The sequence below is a fragment of the Seriola lalandi genome, unplaced genomic scaffold (genome assembly GCF_002814215.2).
Source record: "Seriola lalandi dorsalis isolate HSWRI2012SDOR001 ecotype SW California unplaced genomic scaffold, Sedor1 jcf7180002054657, whole genome shotgun sequence".
Taxonomy (NCBI): Eukaryota; Metazoa; Chordata; class Actinopteri; order Carangiformes; family Carangidae; genus Seriola; species Seriola lalandi.
The window spans coordinates 1698656-1717302 of record NW_019525210.1 but is presented as its reverse complement, the minus strand read 5'-3'; the positions used below and the strand labels follow the sequence as shown (position 1 = coordinate 1717302).

Genomic DNA, 18647 nt, shown 5'->3' with positions numbered 1-18647 from the left:
CACACACACACACACACACACACACACACACACACACACACACACACACGTCTGTTACTGAGTCAACAGACAGCATCAGGACTAGATATCCTCAGTTAAACTCCTCTGCAGAATGAGCCAATCATTCAGCCCTCAGAGCAAAATCAGGGATCGGATTGGCTGCAACAACAGGCACTTGGTGTTTGCTGCTAAGTGGAGGCCGAAACACAGAGTGTCCACACAACAGGGGCACTGAAAGAGTGTGTGTGTGTGTGTGTGTGTGTGTGTATAACTAGAGAGAACAATAGAGAAAGAGAAGAGTGAAGAGGCGATGCAGATGAAGTGTAGTGGAGTCAGCATATAGTCTTGAGTGCATGTAGACTGGAGTGAATGCATGTGTGAGCAGATAAGGGTTTAGGTTTAATTAAAGGGGCAGAATGAGCTTAAAGGGACGTTCCATAATTAATCTCCTTTCCTAATCCCAGGAAAAGAGCAGTGGCACTTTCATTCAGAGCTCTGCTTGTTTTGGTTCTCTGCAGTCCTCAGTCAGCTACAAGTACCACACCACTCTAAAGTATACGTCTCACTTCATGTGGAGTTATGGGTATAATTTTCCACTCATCCTGTTTCTCATTCTTTTTTTATCCTCCCTGTTCTCAATCCCTCTCTGCGTTGAACTGACTACGGATCCAATCCTATCTTAAGTGTCACTTGTTTCTGCAGCAGCAACCTAAAGAGTCAGAGAATAAAAATATCAGTTTAGGATATTAATCATTTGGTAGATTCATAATGCCGAGAAGACTGCATGCACAGCGTGATCTTTTGTGGTTTACTTTCATTAGATAGACTCAGTGTTGGACTCCTACTTAAGAGCGTGAAGAATAGTTGTTCAAATATCGACAATCATGGCAGAAGCATGAAGTCCCTCTGTATCCTTTTACTATCATTCATATGCAGTTTGTATTATTTGCTTCATAAAACAAACTATACTCAACTAAATGTTTTAAAAAGTAGTAGAAATTAGATCCGGTGAATCAATCTGGGAGAAAATATCTGTAACTCATCCAAAAATCAAAATCACAAATTAATTCACTTCAAGTTTTGCCACAGAATCTATCTTAAGAATCAATAGCCATTAAATCTCAAGTCCATATTGTGATCCGTGTGTTCCCTGTTTGACAAAGTTTACAGTGGTCAAATCACTCAATAGTACATTTCATTCCACTGCTGTGCAGATGACTCACAGCTGTATCTCCCCCTGAAACCAAACGCCAGGTGCAGTCTGTGTAGTCTTTGGATGGGTTGAACTTTCCTGCAGCTGAATGACAGAAGGACTGAAGTTGGGCAGTATTTTTCCCTGATGAGTTTATCAATTCAATTACCAACAACCTGTCCAGCCCTGTTAAACCTTATGTTAAAAACCTTGGTGTTTTTTTGACTCCACCCTAAAGTTTGAGAGGCAGGTCAATGCAGTTGTAAAAGCTAGTTTTTTTCCAGCTTTGCATTTTTGCCAAAATCAAGTCTTTTCTCTCATTCAAATACGTTGAGAAAGTCACGCATGCTTTCATTTCCTCCCACTTAGATTAATGCAACTCCCTGTGCACAGGGTCGTCCCCCTCCCATCTGCAAGTGGTGCAGAATGCAGCTGACTCCTGACATGTACTAAGAAGAGACACCACATCAGCCCTATTCTGGCCTCTCTCCACTGGCTTCCAGTGCGGTTCAGGACTGATTTCAAGCTCCTATGTTTGTTTTCAAACTCTTAAATGGACAGCCCCCTTCCTATATCTCTGACCTTTCAGCCCCTAACTCCACCTCCAGGGCGTCTTACTCGATACTCAGTTCTAAGATCGGGGGTGAAGGCACCTTTCCTGTTGCAGCCCCTTGACTGTTTCATTACAGCAGCAGCCCCTCTCAATCAGATCTGCTCCCTCCTTCAAATCCAGGCTCACACACTTTTATTCTTTAGTATCTGGTTCCAATGGATGTGTTTGTTTTTAAATTATTTATTTGATCATCTATGGCTTTGACTGTGTTCGCTGATGCTGATTTGACAGTTTTTGTATGTTGTTGTGGCGATGGAAGGCCAAAGCTTCAGCTCTAGACGTGGAGAGATGCTGCTGGAGTGATCAATGGCATTGCTCACCTCATGAATTCTCCTCGTGTTGTGTTTGACTTGAATGTTCTATAAAACCTTTAATATTCAGTATTTGAATTTTAGATTTAAATTTTTGGTAAACAGCAGAGTGAATCAGCAGCTGCCCTGCTTTTAGACAACATGCAGCCATCAACACTTACACAGGTTCAACTGCATCAAAATAAATGTCATTTATTTCTATCTAAGACACATCTCTGCAGTTCAGGTTCCACGGGTCTGGCAGGTTAAACAGGTTCAACCACGCATCAATCCCAGGGGCTGATGTCAGACATGGGACCATGCTGCTGGAATTCCCCCCCCCCCCATCATGCTGTTATTGCCTTATTTGTGAGGACAGGGAAGGAAATGCTTTGAGTTTGTGTTGAGGCTCATTTGAATGCCTGTCCCCACCCTTGAAACACCATACAGCCATGTTTGGTTTGATGAGTCACATGCTGGGCAGTGAGAGGTTATTACCAAATATAGTCACACACTCTGCTAGACATCCTGTGACATCTCCTGTCTTTCCCCTTTAGATCTGCTTTGCTGCTTTCAAACTGAGATTCTCAACAGCACAGGTTTAATTTACTCACTTCAACCCAAACACTTCTCCTTAAGAAACTAAAATATCATTATCTATCTCCTGTATGTATTTAAATCAAAGCCGCCATGTTTTATGAGTGAGTGCAAGTTTATATCAAATGGAAAATGGACCATGTTTTTTTTTTTTTTCCCATTGTAATCCACCATGACATGTTTGACATCTTTAGAAAAAAACTTTGAACCAACAACTACAAAATAAGATAAAGTTGTTGGGTTTGAACCCTGCTGATTTGCACAGCATGAGTTTGAAGTGGTGGACATGACATAAGGGTCTGTGGGGATGAAGAGGTTAATTATTTATTAACTGGACTGAAATGTGATTAGATTATGGGTTATGTTTATTAGTTTTCATGGTTTGATTTTTCAGAAAATACCAAGAGTAATATATGAATGAAGAATAATAATTATTGCTCAATTTTGTGACTACAAACAGGGAGATACTCCAGAAATGTTGTTAGGTTTCATAAATCCAGAGAACGGAGGCAGAATCCTTTTACTAAACAATGTTTTATTAGCAAATGTAAAAAAATCTCACTGTTTGCTCAAGAAAGTGTTTGACTTGGTGGGAAAATGGATCAAATGACAAAAGATCAGGAACAACAGATGGATTTTATGACTAGTGGAGCAAGTTCTGGTATAAATAATCTGACTGAACAAACTGAGGAAGAGAGACAAGCTTTCTGGACTTTGTGTGTAAAACAGGTGCGACAGGTGTTTAGTTTGGTCCAAAGTAGTCGACCACGCCGTTGCCTTTACGGCCGTCGAAGAAGAAGAAGTTCCTGTGGGGAGGGTCTCTTTGGGAGAGAGCCTGAAGCCAAAGACAGAGAGGGAGGGAAAACATCAATGAAACTTTCCAGTGTTGTTTTTAATGAACCATTAAAGTCAAGTAAAGTTAATATAATCATTATTAAGATTTTTGAATTTTTGACCTCTTCCAGAGCAAATTCCTTCATTCTGGCAGGTAAAATTGTCAAGGTGAATGTTTCATGGCATCAATCAGTACGACCAGTTCTAATATCCCTTTTCCATGTACCTGCAGGCCCACACGAGACCTGCCCGTCACACTCAAAGGTCTTCAGAGGTTCAGAGTGCAGTTTGTGTGTGAGAGTGAAGTGTGTCAGATTCACCCGGCGAGACATCAGTCAGCCGGTTGCAGAGAGTTTCATCATCATCACAGAGACAGCAGGTTGGCCTTGTGTCAGTATAATCCAGCCTGACTGAACTCTGTCTCCTCCCTCTCTCTCCCACCCACACACACACTGACCTGGACTCCTCTGTTAACCTCAGGCTGAGGACACATGCATCACACTCAGAGAAAACTAGTTTCTAATCTTGTCAGTGTTGTAATTGAAGTTTTATTCAGGTCACACACACAGAGAACGGCCCATTTCCTCTGTATTTGTGAGTTAGACTCTGTGCATTAAGTACTGATCCTGTTTTTATCTGTGGGACGAGTTCTAATGATTCCAACAAACGTATTTACCATTCTGAGTCTGTGGATCCCACCAGAGCCTTTACTCCGTTTGTGGGCTTAAAATATTCTGTGTCAAGCATACAGGAAGCATATATAATATTATCAGCGGTCTTTGTGCGTTGCAAGTGATCTTCATATATTTATTAATATATCTATATTCATTTCATTTATTTACACTTATCATTTGTATTTATTTTCAGTGAATTTCGACATTTATTGTTTTTACTTCAACTGTGATATTTGAAAATAAAGTTAATGGATCAATCATAAAACATCCTGCTACAGTTCTAGTACTAAAACTCTAACAACCAATTTACAGAAATAATTGACAAAAATGTTGAGTGTATGAAAGTATCGGCATATATATATATATGTATAGAGATAGCCAGGGCTGGAGGCATTATGTTTTCAGGTTGCCCGTCCCATTTTTGTGAACATGTCCACTTTAACTCAAGAATGAACTTATTAGATTTTGGTGGTCAAAGGTCAAAGGTCACAGTTTTGGCCTCTTGAACATCATATCTCAAAACCACCTTCAGGGAATTTCTTCAGATTTGGCACAAACGTTAGATTTCGGTGATCAAAGTTCAAGGTCACTGTGACCTCTCTTAACATGTTTTTGGCCATAACTTCAAATACACTAATTATGACACAATGACTATAAGGACAAATTAATGTAGTGATAACATTTTATGTCCAAATGGTCAAAGGTCAGGCTCTAAACTGTAGTGAATACTGTATGTACCATCAGCGTTGGTGCAACTGTTCAGTCGTATGTTTTCCATCGGATTTCATACTGTCCCATCATGGTCTTTAATCCCACAATATCAATGAGTTTATTATGTTGTTAAGCCGGAGGACAGTATAATTCATTTCTCCTCCTGAGAGGCTGCTGCTAGAGCGTCACACTGCGTCTGGCTGTGGTCACAGTGAAAATCACTTCTACACAGACCAGAGCTGCTGCTGTTTTTCTGGATCTGACCCAGAACCAGCTGAGCGGCCACCTGTCAGCTGACCGACTCCCTCACACACCAGACTGTTCCTCTTCGTCATTGACTATAGCAGAGTGAATGTTAACGTGAACCCATTCAGAATGCTTCCTGAAGGGCTGCCCAAAAAGCCTCATCATGTTTACACGCTTACCTTGACAACTTCCTGTCCCAGAACTCCTCCCATGACGGCGCACACTGGAGACATCTCAGAGAAGCAGTAGCTGAGGACAGACAGTACAAGGAAACATGGAGCACTGTGATTAAACGGAAAGTGTTATGTTCAGGAAGTGAGAAACACGAGAAAGTTACTGACTCCAGAGCCACTAAAACCTCTGTCAGGACCCCTGATAGGTTGTCAGCTGATTTATACATCGTTCTGTCTCATAACACCGCTGATACTGTGGTGGTGGAGTTGAACTAAATGCCTTTTCACTCACAGTAGAAGCATGAACGTTTGAGTTAATCGAAGTCTGCAATCGCACAGATGATGGTACAGATAGTGTTAATGCGGAAGTTATTCAGGCTCAAAACACTAGTGTGAAATTGGTTCTGACGCAGACATTAACATTGTCTGACCTCCACCGTGTGGATGTGAAAGTGTAGTTCTTAAACTCTCACCTGCATGACTTATCTTATGATTTCTGATGATCTACAAACTCTACCAGCTTTTCCTGCATTGCAATCAGATGAAATACAGAAGTTCATAAACATCTAAAAACATAAAATGGTAAAAAGTGGAACTGCAGCCAGGAAACACAAGTAATGAATACACAGCTAGTGAGAGATCTGCAGACGGGCAGATTTCGTGCCTGACTATCAGCCCTATGTTGGCAGCCCACTCTGTCTTCATCAGTGTGTTTCAATGACATGATGCTTTTTCAAGGTTAGAGTGCTGTGAGTGTGGTTTTGGTGAAAAGACATAAAGGGATCTATTACAACAACTAGGTTTTGATGAAAGGTTTATTGGGGCAGCTGGGTGTCACAAGGACAAAATAAAACCTGGAAGTGTGTCTTATAAGGGCACAGACATGTTGTATCATGTTTTTTTTGTACTGGGAGACCCACCAAAGCAGCCCTGTGCACACCAACGGATCAGTGTATAGGGTCACAGCAAATTACTGAATTATAATAAACATCTTCACATTAAAAAAGGAAAGGACACCTGCAACAGGACACATTGGTGTTGTGGGTGGGTGTGGGTGGGTGGTGTTTCTGGATCCTGCTGTCAACCTTCAGCTTCAGCCCCTTGCTTTAAAGACACTTACTGGGTTCATTCGAATTGCACATGAGCTTCTACTCCTGTTTGAGTGAGTCACATGACAGTTTGTACCTGATGAAGTCATCGTTCAGGAGGTCACTGCTGACTGCCAAGGCCTCGAGGACGTCATCACGGATCTGTCTCAGGAGCTGACTGTCTCCTGCAAAGGACTGTGGGTCGGGGTCACGGCCCTTGTCTGTGCGAAACTTCAACAGTACTGTGGGGAAGGTGGGACGACAGAGAAAAAAGAAAGGAGAGCATTAGAAGCAAACAGAGGGAAAGAAATGACAGTTGAGGGTCTGGAAACAAGTTTACACCATTTTCAAAAGCAATATTTTTCCATATAATGTATTGCATTATTGCCAGTTTCATTGCCATTTAATTTCATTACTTTCAAGTGACTTCCACAGTGAATTATCATCTTATGGAAAGACAACATCTCTCTTCTTGCCTGCCGCTCCCTTTGAAACCGGATAAGATCGGTATGTGGTTGCACCATCAACCATCTCATCCGATTAGGCCTACGTTTCCCCACATCAAGTCGAGAGTGTGAACACACACTGATGCACACAAACACCTGCACACGTTCAATATTAGGGTGGAAAAAAACTCCTTCCTGTCTCTGAGAGTCAGCTTCAGGACTGAGAGAGAAATTAAAAATCAGAAGCATGCACTTAATTTGGTCATGAGAAATATTTCAAAGAGTAACTGACTGACAGCAAGTGCACCACCCAAGGCGCAAACATCAACACTTCGCCCCCAGATTTCCTGTTCGTCCATTAACTTAAACCACATAAGGAAGTCAAATCCTCCCACGGCCATTTCCACCAGCGTGACACACGCACACGCACACGCACACGCACACGCACACGCACACGCACACACACACACACACACACACACACACACACACACACAAGTAGTGCAGATGAATCATTTTGGCACCTCAGCTTTGCCCTTTATCAGAGAAGCTTTGTTAGTAGAAAGTTAAAGACTGGCACAAATGGCATCACTCTCGGGTCTGCACCAGGCAGGAAATCAAGCAGAGTTTCATCACAGAATATAATAATGTGCACATGGATGGAACAATGATAGTATCTCTAAACCTACTCATGTAGGTTACAGGCGAGGGGAAATATTCTTGATGGCCCTTTATGTCGAAACCTGCACATGAAGGTCAAATACAATAACAAATATGTTTTTCAGTATATTAAAACAATGTGTGTATAGAGTGAGAGCAGGTTCATGCTAATTTACCAGAGCTGGTAGGAAAATATCTGTCAAAGTGAGTCTGATTTATTTTATTCTTATATGTGATTTTGTCCAATTATTTATAAATAGAAGTCTTTGTCTAGTCAGACTATCTGTATATTAAAAAAGGAATCACATAGATCAAAGATTATAATATAAGCAAACACACACACAGACACACACCCAGCCCGCGGTTCAGATCACCCGACTGTTCCTAGTGAGACAGGAAGCAGTTGTAACAGAGGAAGAGCCACTTCCTCATCGGTCGCCCAAAACAACAACCGCTAGATCCAATTATAGAACAGCGGAGGAATAATAACACTGCGTCCTGTCTCACAATCACTAAATTAAAAAAACAACAACAACAACAACTAGACAGTGTTTCCACTCAAGACATTAGAGGAGACTTGAGGACAAGGTAACGCCACAGTGGGTAGCAGGGTTTCAGAGTGGGTAGTTATTAGACTGAAGACCCGACGTCTGGCACGACCTAAAATTAACCAGCCAAGATGTTCGGAATCAAAATGCACCTGCAAACGATGCGTGACTAAGAAACAAATTGGCTGTTAAGTAAACAAATGTAGCAGACAACCACCGTCACATGACTGCATCTGCCTGCTACTGGTGAAAGCCTGTCTCATAATGTACTGTTTGACATGAATGAGACATAAACGATCAGTCAGTCAGTGTTGTTCACATCAATTTAATTATGTTTCAAACACTTACACACCCTGAAAGTTAATCTGAGGGAATAATTAATTCCATGAAAACTAATCACGTAAAATATTGGCTATTGTAAGATTTTCTGGTATTTTCTATTTCTATTCACTTCAAAAGCACAACAGTGGTTTAATCCTAAAGGAGCTAAAATAACGGCATCGCTGAGAATGAATTGCTGGATATGCACCAACATAATGTTTTAAAGCTGCGAGCAATGACTGTATTTTTCAGTCATTTTAGTCGATGATGATAAAGATGTGTGTTTTTGTGAAGGACTTACAGGAGTGCTTTATGCTTTTTAGACATGAAAGACATGTCAGGTGTTTTTGTGATGTTGTGAGCAGACATCACAAAAACTCCAGTGCCACAGTCAAAATAAGACTAGGCTGAATTAGTCATTTCTGTTGCTGTAGTTTGTATACGCTCATAGCACATGATGTCAACACGTGCATCTTATTCCCTCTGTCCTCAGTCCTCACTTCTTCACATCAGCGTCGTTCGCTCATGGACAAAGTTTGCAAAATGTCTAAGTTGTATTTGTTAATGATGACGGATGTTACTGTAATAATACTATATATACCACAGGAATGTGGATGAGACAAGTGTAGCAGCAGCCACGTTTGTTCCCAGTGAAAGCTACCCATAATCCAAAGCAGTAAAGGTCCGAGAGCTCCAGAGGAACTAAAGTGTGAACAGAAACAGGACTGAGGCCCCATCAGACCTGAAGTGGACCAAAGAAAGAGCCGAGTCCCTTCTCTGCTGGTCCACTTTAACAGGAGTTTGGTTCATGTAAAAAGGACTATATGTGAAAACACACTGATATTCTGTCACTTCTAACTTGATCGTTTGACAAATATAGCCAAAAAAAAATCACAGCACAGACTTTGCGTTTAACTTACAGTATGTGTTGTTGTCTGACAACAAAAACAGAAAACATGTATTGCTGCTGTGTATATGCTGTATTAAAATACTGTATATGTGAGGACAGAGAGGAGGAGAGAAGAGAACAGACAGAGGACAATAGGCAGAATACAAACAGCCTATGATGCAGTCCAGTCATATACAAAGTTTTGACCTGGTCTTGTTTGATTTATGCTGCCTGGGTGCAGAGTCGCTGCATGGAAGATAAATTATTTGCAGAAATGCTTTTATTCGCACTCCCATTAATTCACATCTATTTAAATATGGAATGATTTTTGTAACTTATGACATGTTGCACAGTTGCGCTGCCATTTTTGTTGCATCTACTTTTTTGCAAAGAAATCTTGATTAATGAGGAATATTATAAATTACACATAATCTTTAAATATCATATTAACTTGCAGAACAGCGCTGTTTCGCTTCATATTTGTGACAAACTTGAATTTAACTTTCATTATTTAGTGCGTTTACACACAGGTGAATGTGTCTGAATTCACAAGTGTGAACCCAATAACCATTTCTGGTTGTTTCCTGTTGCTATATGCTTGTTGTCATGCGGTGTAGGTGTCGGGCTGTTCTCTATTCTACGCTCAGTGCACATGACTGGCCATGGACAGCCTGTGATGGAAACTAGTGTGAAGTGTTTGGGGATGGTGCAGGGCCAGGTGACAGGAGGGACAATAACAACTGTTATGAGAAGGTCATCACACACTGTAAATAACCTGAAAAACAGGAAGGTACAATTTAGGTTTATTTAAAGGGTCAAACGGTCCTTAAGGTGCAACTCAGCGAAACTATAGAGTTTTTGTTCCACCAAATTGCAGTGAATTTTACAAAAGTCTTAATGCGACTTGGCTTGTTTTTGTTGTTTACTTTTTTTTTTCCAGACACCGCAGACATCTCTGGGCCGAGGTTGACCTTTAACACTCCACCCTTTGCTCAAGAATGATATTTAACAAATGTGATGGACGTGGATTTCCACGCATGTGAGATGACAGCTCATTCGCTAGATTGGAACCAGTCATTTTTGCATGTTCATTGTATGTGTTTCAGTCCTACGCATTTTCAGTTTCTAATTTCTATACTTTTTTAGACCTTTCAGGATTCCTTCATCAGCTCTCTGTATGGAAATTCTGTTCGTCTCTTGCCTCCCACACTGACATTCAGAAGACCTCTTGTGTACTTTACCGCTCATTAAAGTGTGAGTGCATAGTTTTAGAATAAATATGAATTCCTTACAAAATATTTATCAAGCTGAAAAAAGTTCTACTAAAGTTCTTGAAATAAAACACAGTGCTGTGGAATTTTAAAGCATAAAATTTGTCAGATTTAGAGATAATACCGCCACCAGTTCAAAAACATGTCAAGACCTAAATAATTGTCAAACTTCAATTTCAAAACCTTTTAAAACCCAGAAAATTTCCCATCGTTGCAGTTTAATTATTTTCATTATCCATTAGCTTGTATTGACTGTGTTTTCACTTAATCAAGTAATTGTTTAAAATGTGAATAATAATGGAAAACCTGACACATCGTCTGGGACTGCAAGATGCACAGCTGGAAGAAAATGGACATTATTCAAGTGTCAACACAGTGAGAGGTCAATGGAAACAGCTGGTGTAGTGGATGAAACTGTGAGAACAGACGGACTACAACTTCATGTTAATCTGCTTGTTTTGGAAATATATCAATGCTGAAAACCTCAATAAAAACTTAAGTGAAAAAATGTAAATAATAAAACAATGTCCATCAGCAGAAAACAGAGCTCCAAATGCTTCAAATTATGAAATTAGGTCATTGTTTCTGAGAAATATTCAAAAAATACCAAAGGTTTTGAATTTAAAGTTGATATAAACCACAGGAAAAAAACATAAACTTTCACATTTAAAACCTGCTAAAACGTAAACCCTTAACACTAAATCCTGTATACTATTATTTCCTCTATGAAATGACACTTGTAAATACCGTGAAGCAGGAAGTAGTCCACTGGTGTTCGCTTCAGACCAGCTTTGGCCTTCTCACTTGTCCAGTCAACCTCCAGAGCCTCCTTCAGGGTGCAGAAACTGGCCGTCTGATTGGATGAGAAATTTCTTTTTAAAAATTTAAATATCAAATAAATTACACAACTGAGATAAATTAGTATCATCTCTACAAAACCTGTTTAATACAGAAGCCTTGAAAGGCAAGTGAACATTTTTTATACTTGTGCCAGGATCATTTTTTTTAAAGTTTTTGTTTCAACTGTATAAGTAACATCTGAGAGGCAAGCGTTTTTTTCTGGGAAGAAAAAAAAAATTGAAAAATAATCCTGGCAAAAACAATTCACCGGCCCTCTCAGGGCTTCTGTACTTTTAGAACAAATGGAAATATTTTAGAACATTTATTAATCAGACAGGTTGTTTTCAAACTAGTTAGTAAGATATAACAAAAAGTCATACAGGAGGAGGATTGTTTTTATTTTACAACGTGTGAGAAGAAGATAAGACCTCACAAATGATCTGAAGTATTTTTACAATGTTTTTCCATTTTGTGTAATTTTCTCAATATTTTCCACTTCTCCTCTCTTAACATTTTCAGTTGAGTACCTCCAGCCTCTGTTTAAAGGAAGTCATCTTAGCCACCACCCATACAATGGTTTCATGGAGCCAGAGAGATGGAAAATATCTTTATAGGAAATATCTGGCACCGATAACATGATCTACATCCACCTACCTTTTTCACCATGGTGGTCTCGTTGGGGTCAACTTTGGCTTTCTTTGCCTCTGGGCCGTCGTTAGAATCTCCAGTCGGTTTCACTACTTTGGGTTTCTCCCTGAAGACAGAGAGAGAGAGAAGAGAAAGATCCTATATTATCAGTTTATTCATCCATGCCAGCTGTAGTGGACCTGACAGCTCCAACAGCAGCAGAAAACAGTGTCCAGTTGTTTGAGCAGAAGAAAATTAATTACAATTCCATCTGTAAAGAAACTGCTTTGTGACCATAACTTAAATTCAAAAATGATATCAACATCACAGACAAATCAGCAACACTAACAGCAACACTAGACTGTGGAGCCCAGATTACTGAACTTAATAGACTGTTAAAATAACCACTAATGTGCAGCGATAAAACTTCCATTATCAACATTTGTGGCACACTGAAAAATATCTTATTTTTGTCAATATCACCAGACCTTTGTGTGAAATTTTGTCATATGGATTATAATTAAGTGCATTAATTCTTTAGTTATGGCAAGAAAAATCTTTTGTGAGGTCCCATTTACATTGACCTTTGACCACCAAATTCTAATCAGTTCATTCATTCTTGTGTCCAAGTGGATGTTTGTGCACCCCCCTCCCCCCGGCAAGGCTTTCCTGCGATATCATGTTCACAAGAATGGGACCAATGAGAGTTTACAGTGGCGTTAACCTTTGACCTTTAACCATCAAAACAGAATCAGTTCTTCCTTGAGTCCAAATAAATGTTTGTGCCAATGTGAACAAATTCCATGTGAAGAAATTCCCTCAAGGCGTTACTGAGATAACATGTTCACGAGAACGTGATGGACGGACGGACGGACAACCCGAAAACAGAGATCCTGCCTCCACAGCTGTCGCAGGCGCAGAGGCATTAAAATGAAACTCTGATTGTCACATGAGCAAATTCACATCAGCTCCACACTCAACTCACTCAACATAGTTGTGTTCTTGTCCGAGGTTGCAGAACATGTAACCATAGTAACCATGGACGTCTCCACAGAAGACCTTGATGTTGCGCTGAGAACAGAGCTGGTCGACCCGCACCATCAGGTCTCTGGAGCAGCCTGTCAGACACACCTGAGGGGAACAAAAACACACAGGTGGGGGAAGGTGAGAAGGTTATTCCTTGTGCAGAGTCTTTGTGCTGGACATGTAGTTACTTCAAGGGTTACAAGCTGGACGTTTTGGATATGGTTAACCGAGATTAAAGAGAGCCGTTTCTTCCTCAACATGTATTCAACATGTTCTTCAGGGCAGTTTTACGCTGTATAACACTGCAGCAGTACAGAAAAAAAAACTTTCAGTTCAATAAGGCAAAGTTGCTGTTACGGTTACACTCCACCTAATTTCAACTTCTCCGCTGTCCCAGAATCCCTCTGATCCAGAGACGCATGTAAATCTGATTTTATTTGAAGCCTCTGTAAGTTCTATCTTCTATTTCTATTTGGATTTTGGCTTGTTGTGTCCTAATATCAACAATGTGGAACAAGGATTTTATCCAGGACGTGAACTTGACAGGTCTGAACCAAACACAGCAGTGTTTAAGAGACTCCTCTCAAAGGAGCCAAATAACTCAGGCGCTACATTTGCTTTGCTTGTTTTTTTAAGAAAGGCTTCTGTGTGTAACAAAGATACAGGCTTTTCTGTTTCTATAAATATTTCCCTCCTTCACAGCGTGTGCAGAGATGGATGTTCACGGACCTCTCGCTGTCAATGAGATACAGTTTACGTATTCATAACATGGTTTGTACAGTTGATACCTTTTTGTAAATTCAATGTCTAAAAATGAAAATTTGAGAAACTGAGCTCCCACTGCATTGATCTGTTGAGCACCTTCTCCTCCGCTGCCACCCTGCTGTTTTGTTATTGTGCTTTTATTCAACTTATTTCCTCTCACATTAACATAACACTCAACCTGCTCGCACTTAATCCCTAAGGTACACACAGACATATTTCACTTCTGAAAACGTCTGCAATTGTAAAAAAAACACGACTGAACTCTGGCTGGTCAGCTGCCAAACTGACAGAGACACACCTACAGCAGCAGCTGAATGACCACACAAAGCTAGGGTGGACCACTGTCTGAGTGTAAACACAGGGGGGGGGCTGGGTCCACCTTATCCTGCTGACCCAGTCCAGCACACCCAAAACCCCCCTCTGCTCACTGATAAGACTGATGCTGCATGTCATGGCATCACAGCAGCAGGCAGACCAGGGCCAAGGTCCACTGTTGGCGAACAGGTTGTGAATGGTTTCAAGTGTCTTGAGATAAAAGATAACAGCTACAGAGCAGGATCTCCTTATCTGGAGCATATATACAGTGTGAGACCGTAAAATAAAATGGCTCAGTTTCATCTTCGACACAAAAGTTGGAACAGCCCGGAGGATACACAATTAACCTCCACCTTTTTCCTTCCTAGAAATGATATGAAGTTTTATCTGACTCAGAGTAAGGACGTGATTAACCCATGAGTGAGACAAAGGGAGGAAAGCAGGAAAACTGGAATCTCCCTTTTTAAAAAGGAAGCCGTTAAGGGCAAATAAATCTCCCATTAACAACATATTAGTCAAATACTAGTCATTTCACATGAGACAATTTTGAATTTGTGTTTTTTTATTTGTGCTTTGATGCAGTTTTCAGGTACTTTGAATGTGTAAGAAACAGAAAAGAAGCTGCATACTTATTGGCCTTTCGTGACATTATTCTTGGAAGAAACTAAAACAAATTACTGCATTTAAAAAAAAAAAAAAATTACTGTAACCAAGCAAAGAGAGTGACTGAGAGAATCAGTAGCCAGTCAGCTGTACTCTGCAAGTACCAGATGGACAGTGTGTGCTTTTCTATTGTATTCATCCCTCAGTAATTAGGCCTCTCATATGAAAATTTTGACCACACTCCAACCGTTCCACTTTAATCACCGTCCATCTTCCCACTGAGCCACACACAGATACATGTGTGGAAGCAGATAAAAGCAGTAAGTGGTCTATAGCAGAGAGAGAGATAAAGAGAGAGGGAGAGAGAGAGACAGAGAGAGAGAGATGAAGAGAGAGAGAGAGAGAGAGAGAGACAGAGAGAGAGAGAGAGAGACCCCCATCTGTTTTTCTGTTGTTTTTTGTTTTTTTTATCTCTAGTCTAAACTGTCCCACCTTCTCTTCTCTAGGCCTCTCTTCCTCCCTCCCTTTGTCCTACTAACATCCATCTCATCTCGTCCTCACTTCACTTCATCCTACTGATATCGCCCTCATCTTCCTCTCGTCCCTCACTCCCTCCTCCTGACCCTCACTTCACACCCCCACAGGGAGAAGGCTGCCGGCAATTCAGACACAACACGAGGGGAAAAAATCTCTCTCTTCTGATGCTGATGAAATAGTCTTCCACTCAGTGGTGATAAAACTGAGATACAGAGTGTGTGTGTGTGTGTGTGTGTGTGTGTGTGTGTGTAGCTGCCTGTGGAAATCGATGAAGCAACTTTTATCATGTTACCTAAGAAATGTATGAGCACTGCGGTGAGCCCTGCACGACCATATAAGGAAAACAAAGACCTTAAACCAGCAACTGTACTCTTTATGTAATTAATGTGCTAATTGTATTGTATAAAGGAAATTCAGGACTAAATGTAACCATTAGTATTTACTGAAGAATGACGCCAAGCTGATGTCATTACTGCAGCCTCACTTTATAGAAATCAGCTTAATGCAGGTGTTTCTGTCCTGGAGCCTGACGGAGCCAAACATTGAGAGTTCTGTTTTTCTATAGTCGGTTCTACAATATGGGCGACAAGCGACATCTAGTGGTGACATTGAGAGATACAAGACTGAGTGCTGACAATAGTTTGAAGCATCTCAGAGGAAACAATGCTACTGCACAAACTGTTTTAGAAATATATATCAACACAAAACTGAATTCAGACAGGACTGTGAAGAAATACATCAGTGCGGACATTTTTCACTTCAAGTATTTTAAAGTGCATTTATCCTTTAACACGGCCGAACATCTGATTTAAAGAAAATACACATTTGGTCCACTTTAAAGTAAAATCATTCAGCTCAGCTCTCAAATGTGAATACAGCTGTCTTTCAGTTATGTAGTGTACTTGTGACTGTTTTCAATAAAGTTTTGTTTCCACTCACTGCATCGAACTGCAGAAAGAAGTCATCTGGTTTGTCTTCGACTCTGTCTGTGTCGGCATGAACCTCAACCATCGGGTTGAGGTTCTGTGCGCGCTCCAGAGAGGCCTGGGCCCGATTCTGACCCTGAGCCGTCACTGGAACCAGGAATTGAGCTCGGCATGACTCCTCTGACACCTGGTGGACACACAAATAGGGAATGCATAGCAGGGTGAGGACTGTGTTGTACTTGGTAAGAGTTTCCCTAAAGGCCCTCACTCTCATGCAGCTTAAGGCTCTGTCTGGATGTGATTTAGCTGAAGATAATTTACACTGTGTATCCAGTAGACAGTTACCTCCACTAGAAATTCTGTGTTTCCATTAAAAAAAAAAAAGTTTTTCAAATATTTATCAATTATTTAATTACACAAGACCACATAGAGCAAACACATCCATACTATTGATTAATATTGTCTTTAAAACTATATGAGGCCAGAATTAAGCTGCTGTTGCAACATTGCCACAATAAAAATAGGTTTCTTTCACCACTGAAAATCATTGAAGGCTATTACTTTACCACATGCACTGTCTACTGGGCATGCATAACACTGCAAAGACTTCAGCTGCCTCATAACGGCCATCTACCTCTCCATTAATTTTATAGGCAATGAATACATGAGGCATATATTCAGTTGATTGCTGAAAACAAACATTTCTAAATTTAAACTGAAGCACAAATCCTCGCTGTAGGTGACAGTGTGCTCTGATGATGAAGGGGCACCTGACTATACTGTAAAGTATGTGTACCTGTTCATGATCCAGCAAAGTGAGTCCTTTAACCCCAGCCAGGATTAGGTTTTTGGCTACTTCAGCCCCAAGACCACCTAAACCTGCCAAGAGAACACGGGATCCTCGTAACCTGTAAAAAATAAAATAAAATAAGGGCACATGCAGATGACATGTCTGGGGACTTCTCACTGTATGCTGTGTAATGTGATCTTGTGCTGTGTGGATTGTTAAGCAGCAACATACTGGCAGATCAAAACTAACTACGATTAAAAGCGACAGTAAAATCAGAGTTTTAGGGGTTTGTGCATTTCATTGGCATGTGGAGTATTACAAGTGTCCTGTGACGTTTACTTTACGGCCTCTTTGTCATTTAGCTCAAGTTTAAAAAAAAAAAAAAAATCAGGGCCATCTGTGTAGACAATGCAAAAAACCAAGATCTATGCAAGTATTGATATAGATAATCAGATGGAAGCTCTCCACACTACAAAAACCAATACTTATTAAATCACATCTGCCGGCAGATTAAAACGTTAAATCAGACACTGGTCAAAACCGGTGCAGCAAGAGTGCGACAAGTGAAACCTTCCGCTGCACTGATTAGCCTGGTGAGCTAACTAAGCTAACTGACCTCTTCTGGGCATCAAGCCCCCATAGTCGAATCTGGCGGTCGTACTGTGCCGCCTCTTCCTCGCTGATGACCGGGTCCTCCTTCTCGATCATATCGATCATTTCAGTTCACTCTAAAGGCGGTAATTTCGGCGTAAAGTGACAGTATTTTGCAGCTTGAGATGTAGATGTTTCAAATGCCGCGACAGTCCCGCTGAATGGGCGCTGGATGATGACGTCAACAGAACAAAACAAAAGATGTGTTTTCGAATTTGAAATACAATTTCAAACATTTCACAATAATCGCTGCTAATTTGTGGTTATTTTCCTTTGGTTTCTCTGTTTATTTGTTGAGGTAATTTGTCCTTGATTTTGCATCTAAAATGTATTTGTTATCGTGTTTTCTTTTTTGTTTGTAGTGTTTGTAAATAAAAAGTATCGAAATAATTTTTCGCTGTTGCTGGCTGTGTCGGCCATTAAGCTCGTCAGTGTTACTTAAAAATCATGAGTATAAACTTTTAGCTTGTGCTCGACATTTTTACCTTTATAAGACAACGTTGGGGGCTGCATTGAGTAAATTTTCCCCTGGTTTTGGTCTTTTACGAACTATTTCACAGCCATTTTTGTGATACTTAATCTAGCACAGATACAGCTAAATGAGCAGTTCAAGGAATTTGAATGGAAATAAAGTTAGTTTTGGGACTCCCAGCTATTTTACACGAGTCCTACCTATGGCGGCAGTGGGAGACTCCTTTATCAGTACAGATTGCAATAACAGCATATTATAGGACAGGTACCTACCGAAGTCCCATAAGCAAAGCCTTTTGGGTAGTGACGATATTTAATGTTGGTGCTTGTGCCCAGTTGTATATTCCTATTGTGAGACTGAGGGCAACAGTTAGGATCCAGGATCACTGTGTGTGTCACTTAGTTTGTAGTCATTGGAGCAGGTGCAAAATGAACTGAATAATGCACATTCAAAACATAATATGAAATAAGAAGAGCATCACATTTTTACCCAATTTTGGGACAACATGTCGTAAAGGGGGGCTGTGACAAAATGTTTTATTT

General features: G+C 40.5%; 1 protein-coding gene across 1 annotated transcript; it reads right to left on the bottom strand.

Moving 5' to 3' along the window:
- Positions 1-3207: 3207 nt before the first annotated feature.
- Positions 3208-17807, bottom strand: sae1 (SUMO1 activating enzyme subunit 1). The gene is made up of 9 exons (XM_023420730.2): positions 17599-17807; positions 16989-17100; positions 16206-16379; positions 13006-13151; positions 12048-12147; positions 11301-11406; positions 6516-6660; positions 5337-5406; positions 3208-3527 (listed from the first exon to the last, which is right to left on the bottom strand). The coding sequence occupies exons 1-9, from the start codon at positions 17697-17699 to the stop codon at positions 3435-3437; spliced, it is 1047 nt and encodes a 348-aa protein (XP_023276498.1). The 5' UTR covers positions 17700-17807; the 3' UTR covers positions 3208-3434.
- Positions 17808-18647: the final 840 nt, after the last annotated feature.

Bases quoted from the DNA above. Each gene is read 5' to 3' on its own strand.
- sae1 (XM_023420730.2), bottom strand. From the start codon at position 17,699: ATGATCGATATGATCGAGAAGGAGGACCCGGTCATCAGCGAGGAAGAG. The intron at 13,152-16,205 runs GTGAGTGGAAAC...TGTTCCCCTCAG, and splicing joins TCTTTCTGCAGTTCGATGCA to GTGTGTCTGACAGGCTGCTC. The intron at 12,148-13,005 runs GTGAGTTGAGTG...CTCTGTCTTCAG, and splicing joins CAAGAACACAACTATGTTGA to GGAGAAACCCAAAGTAGTGA.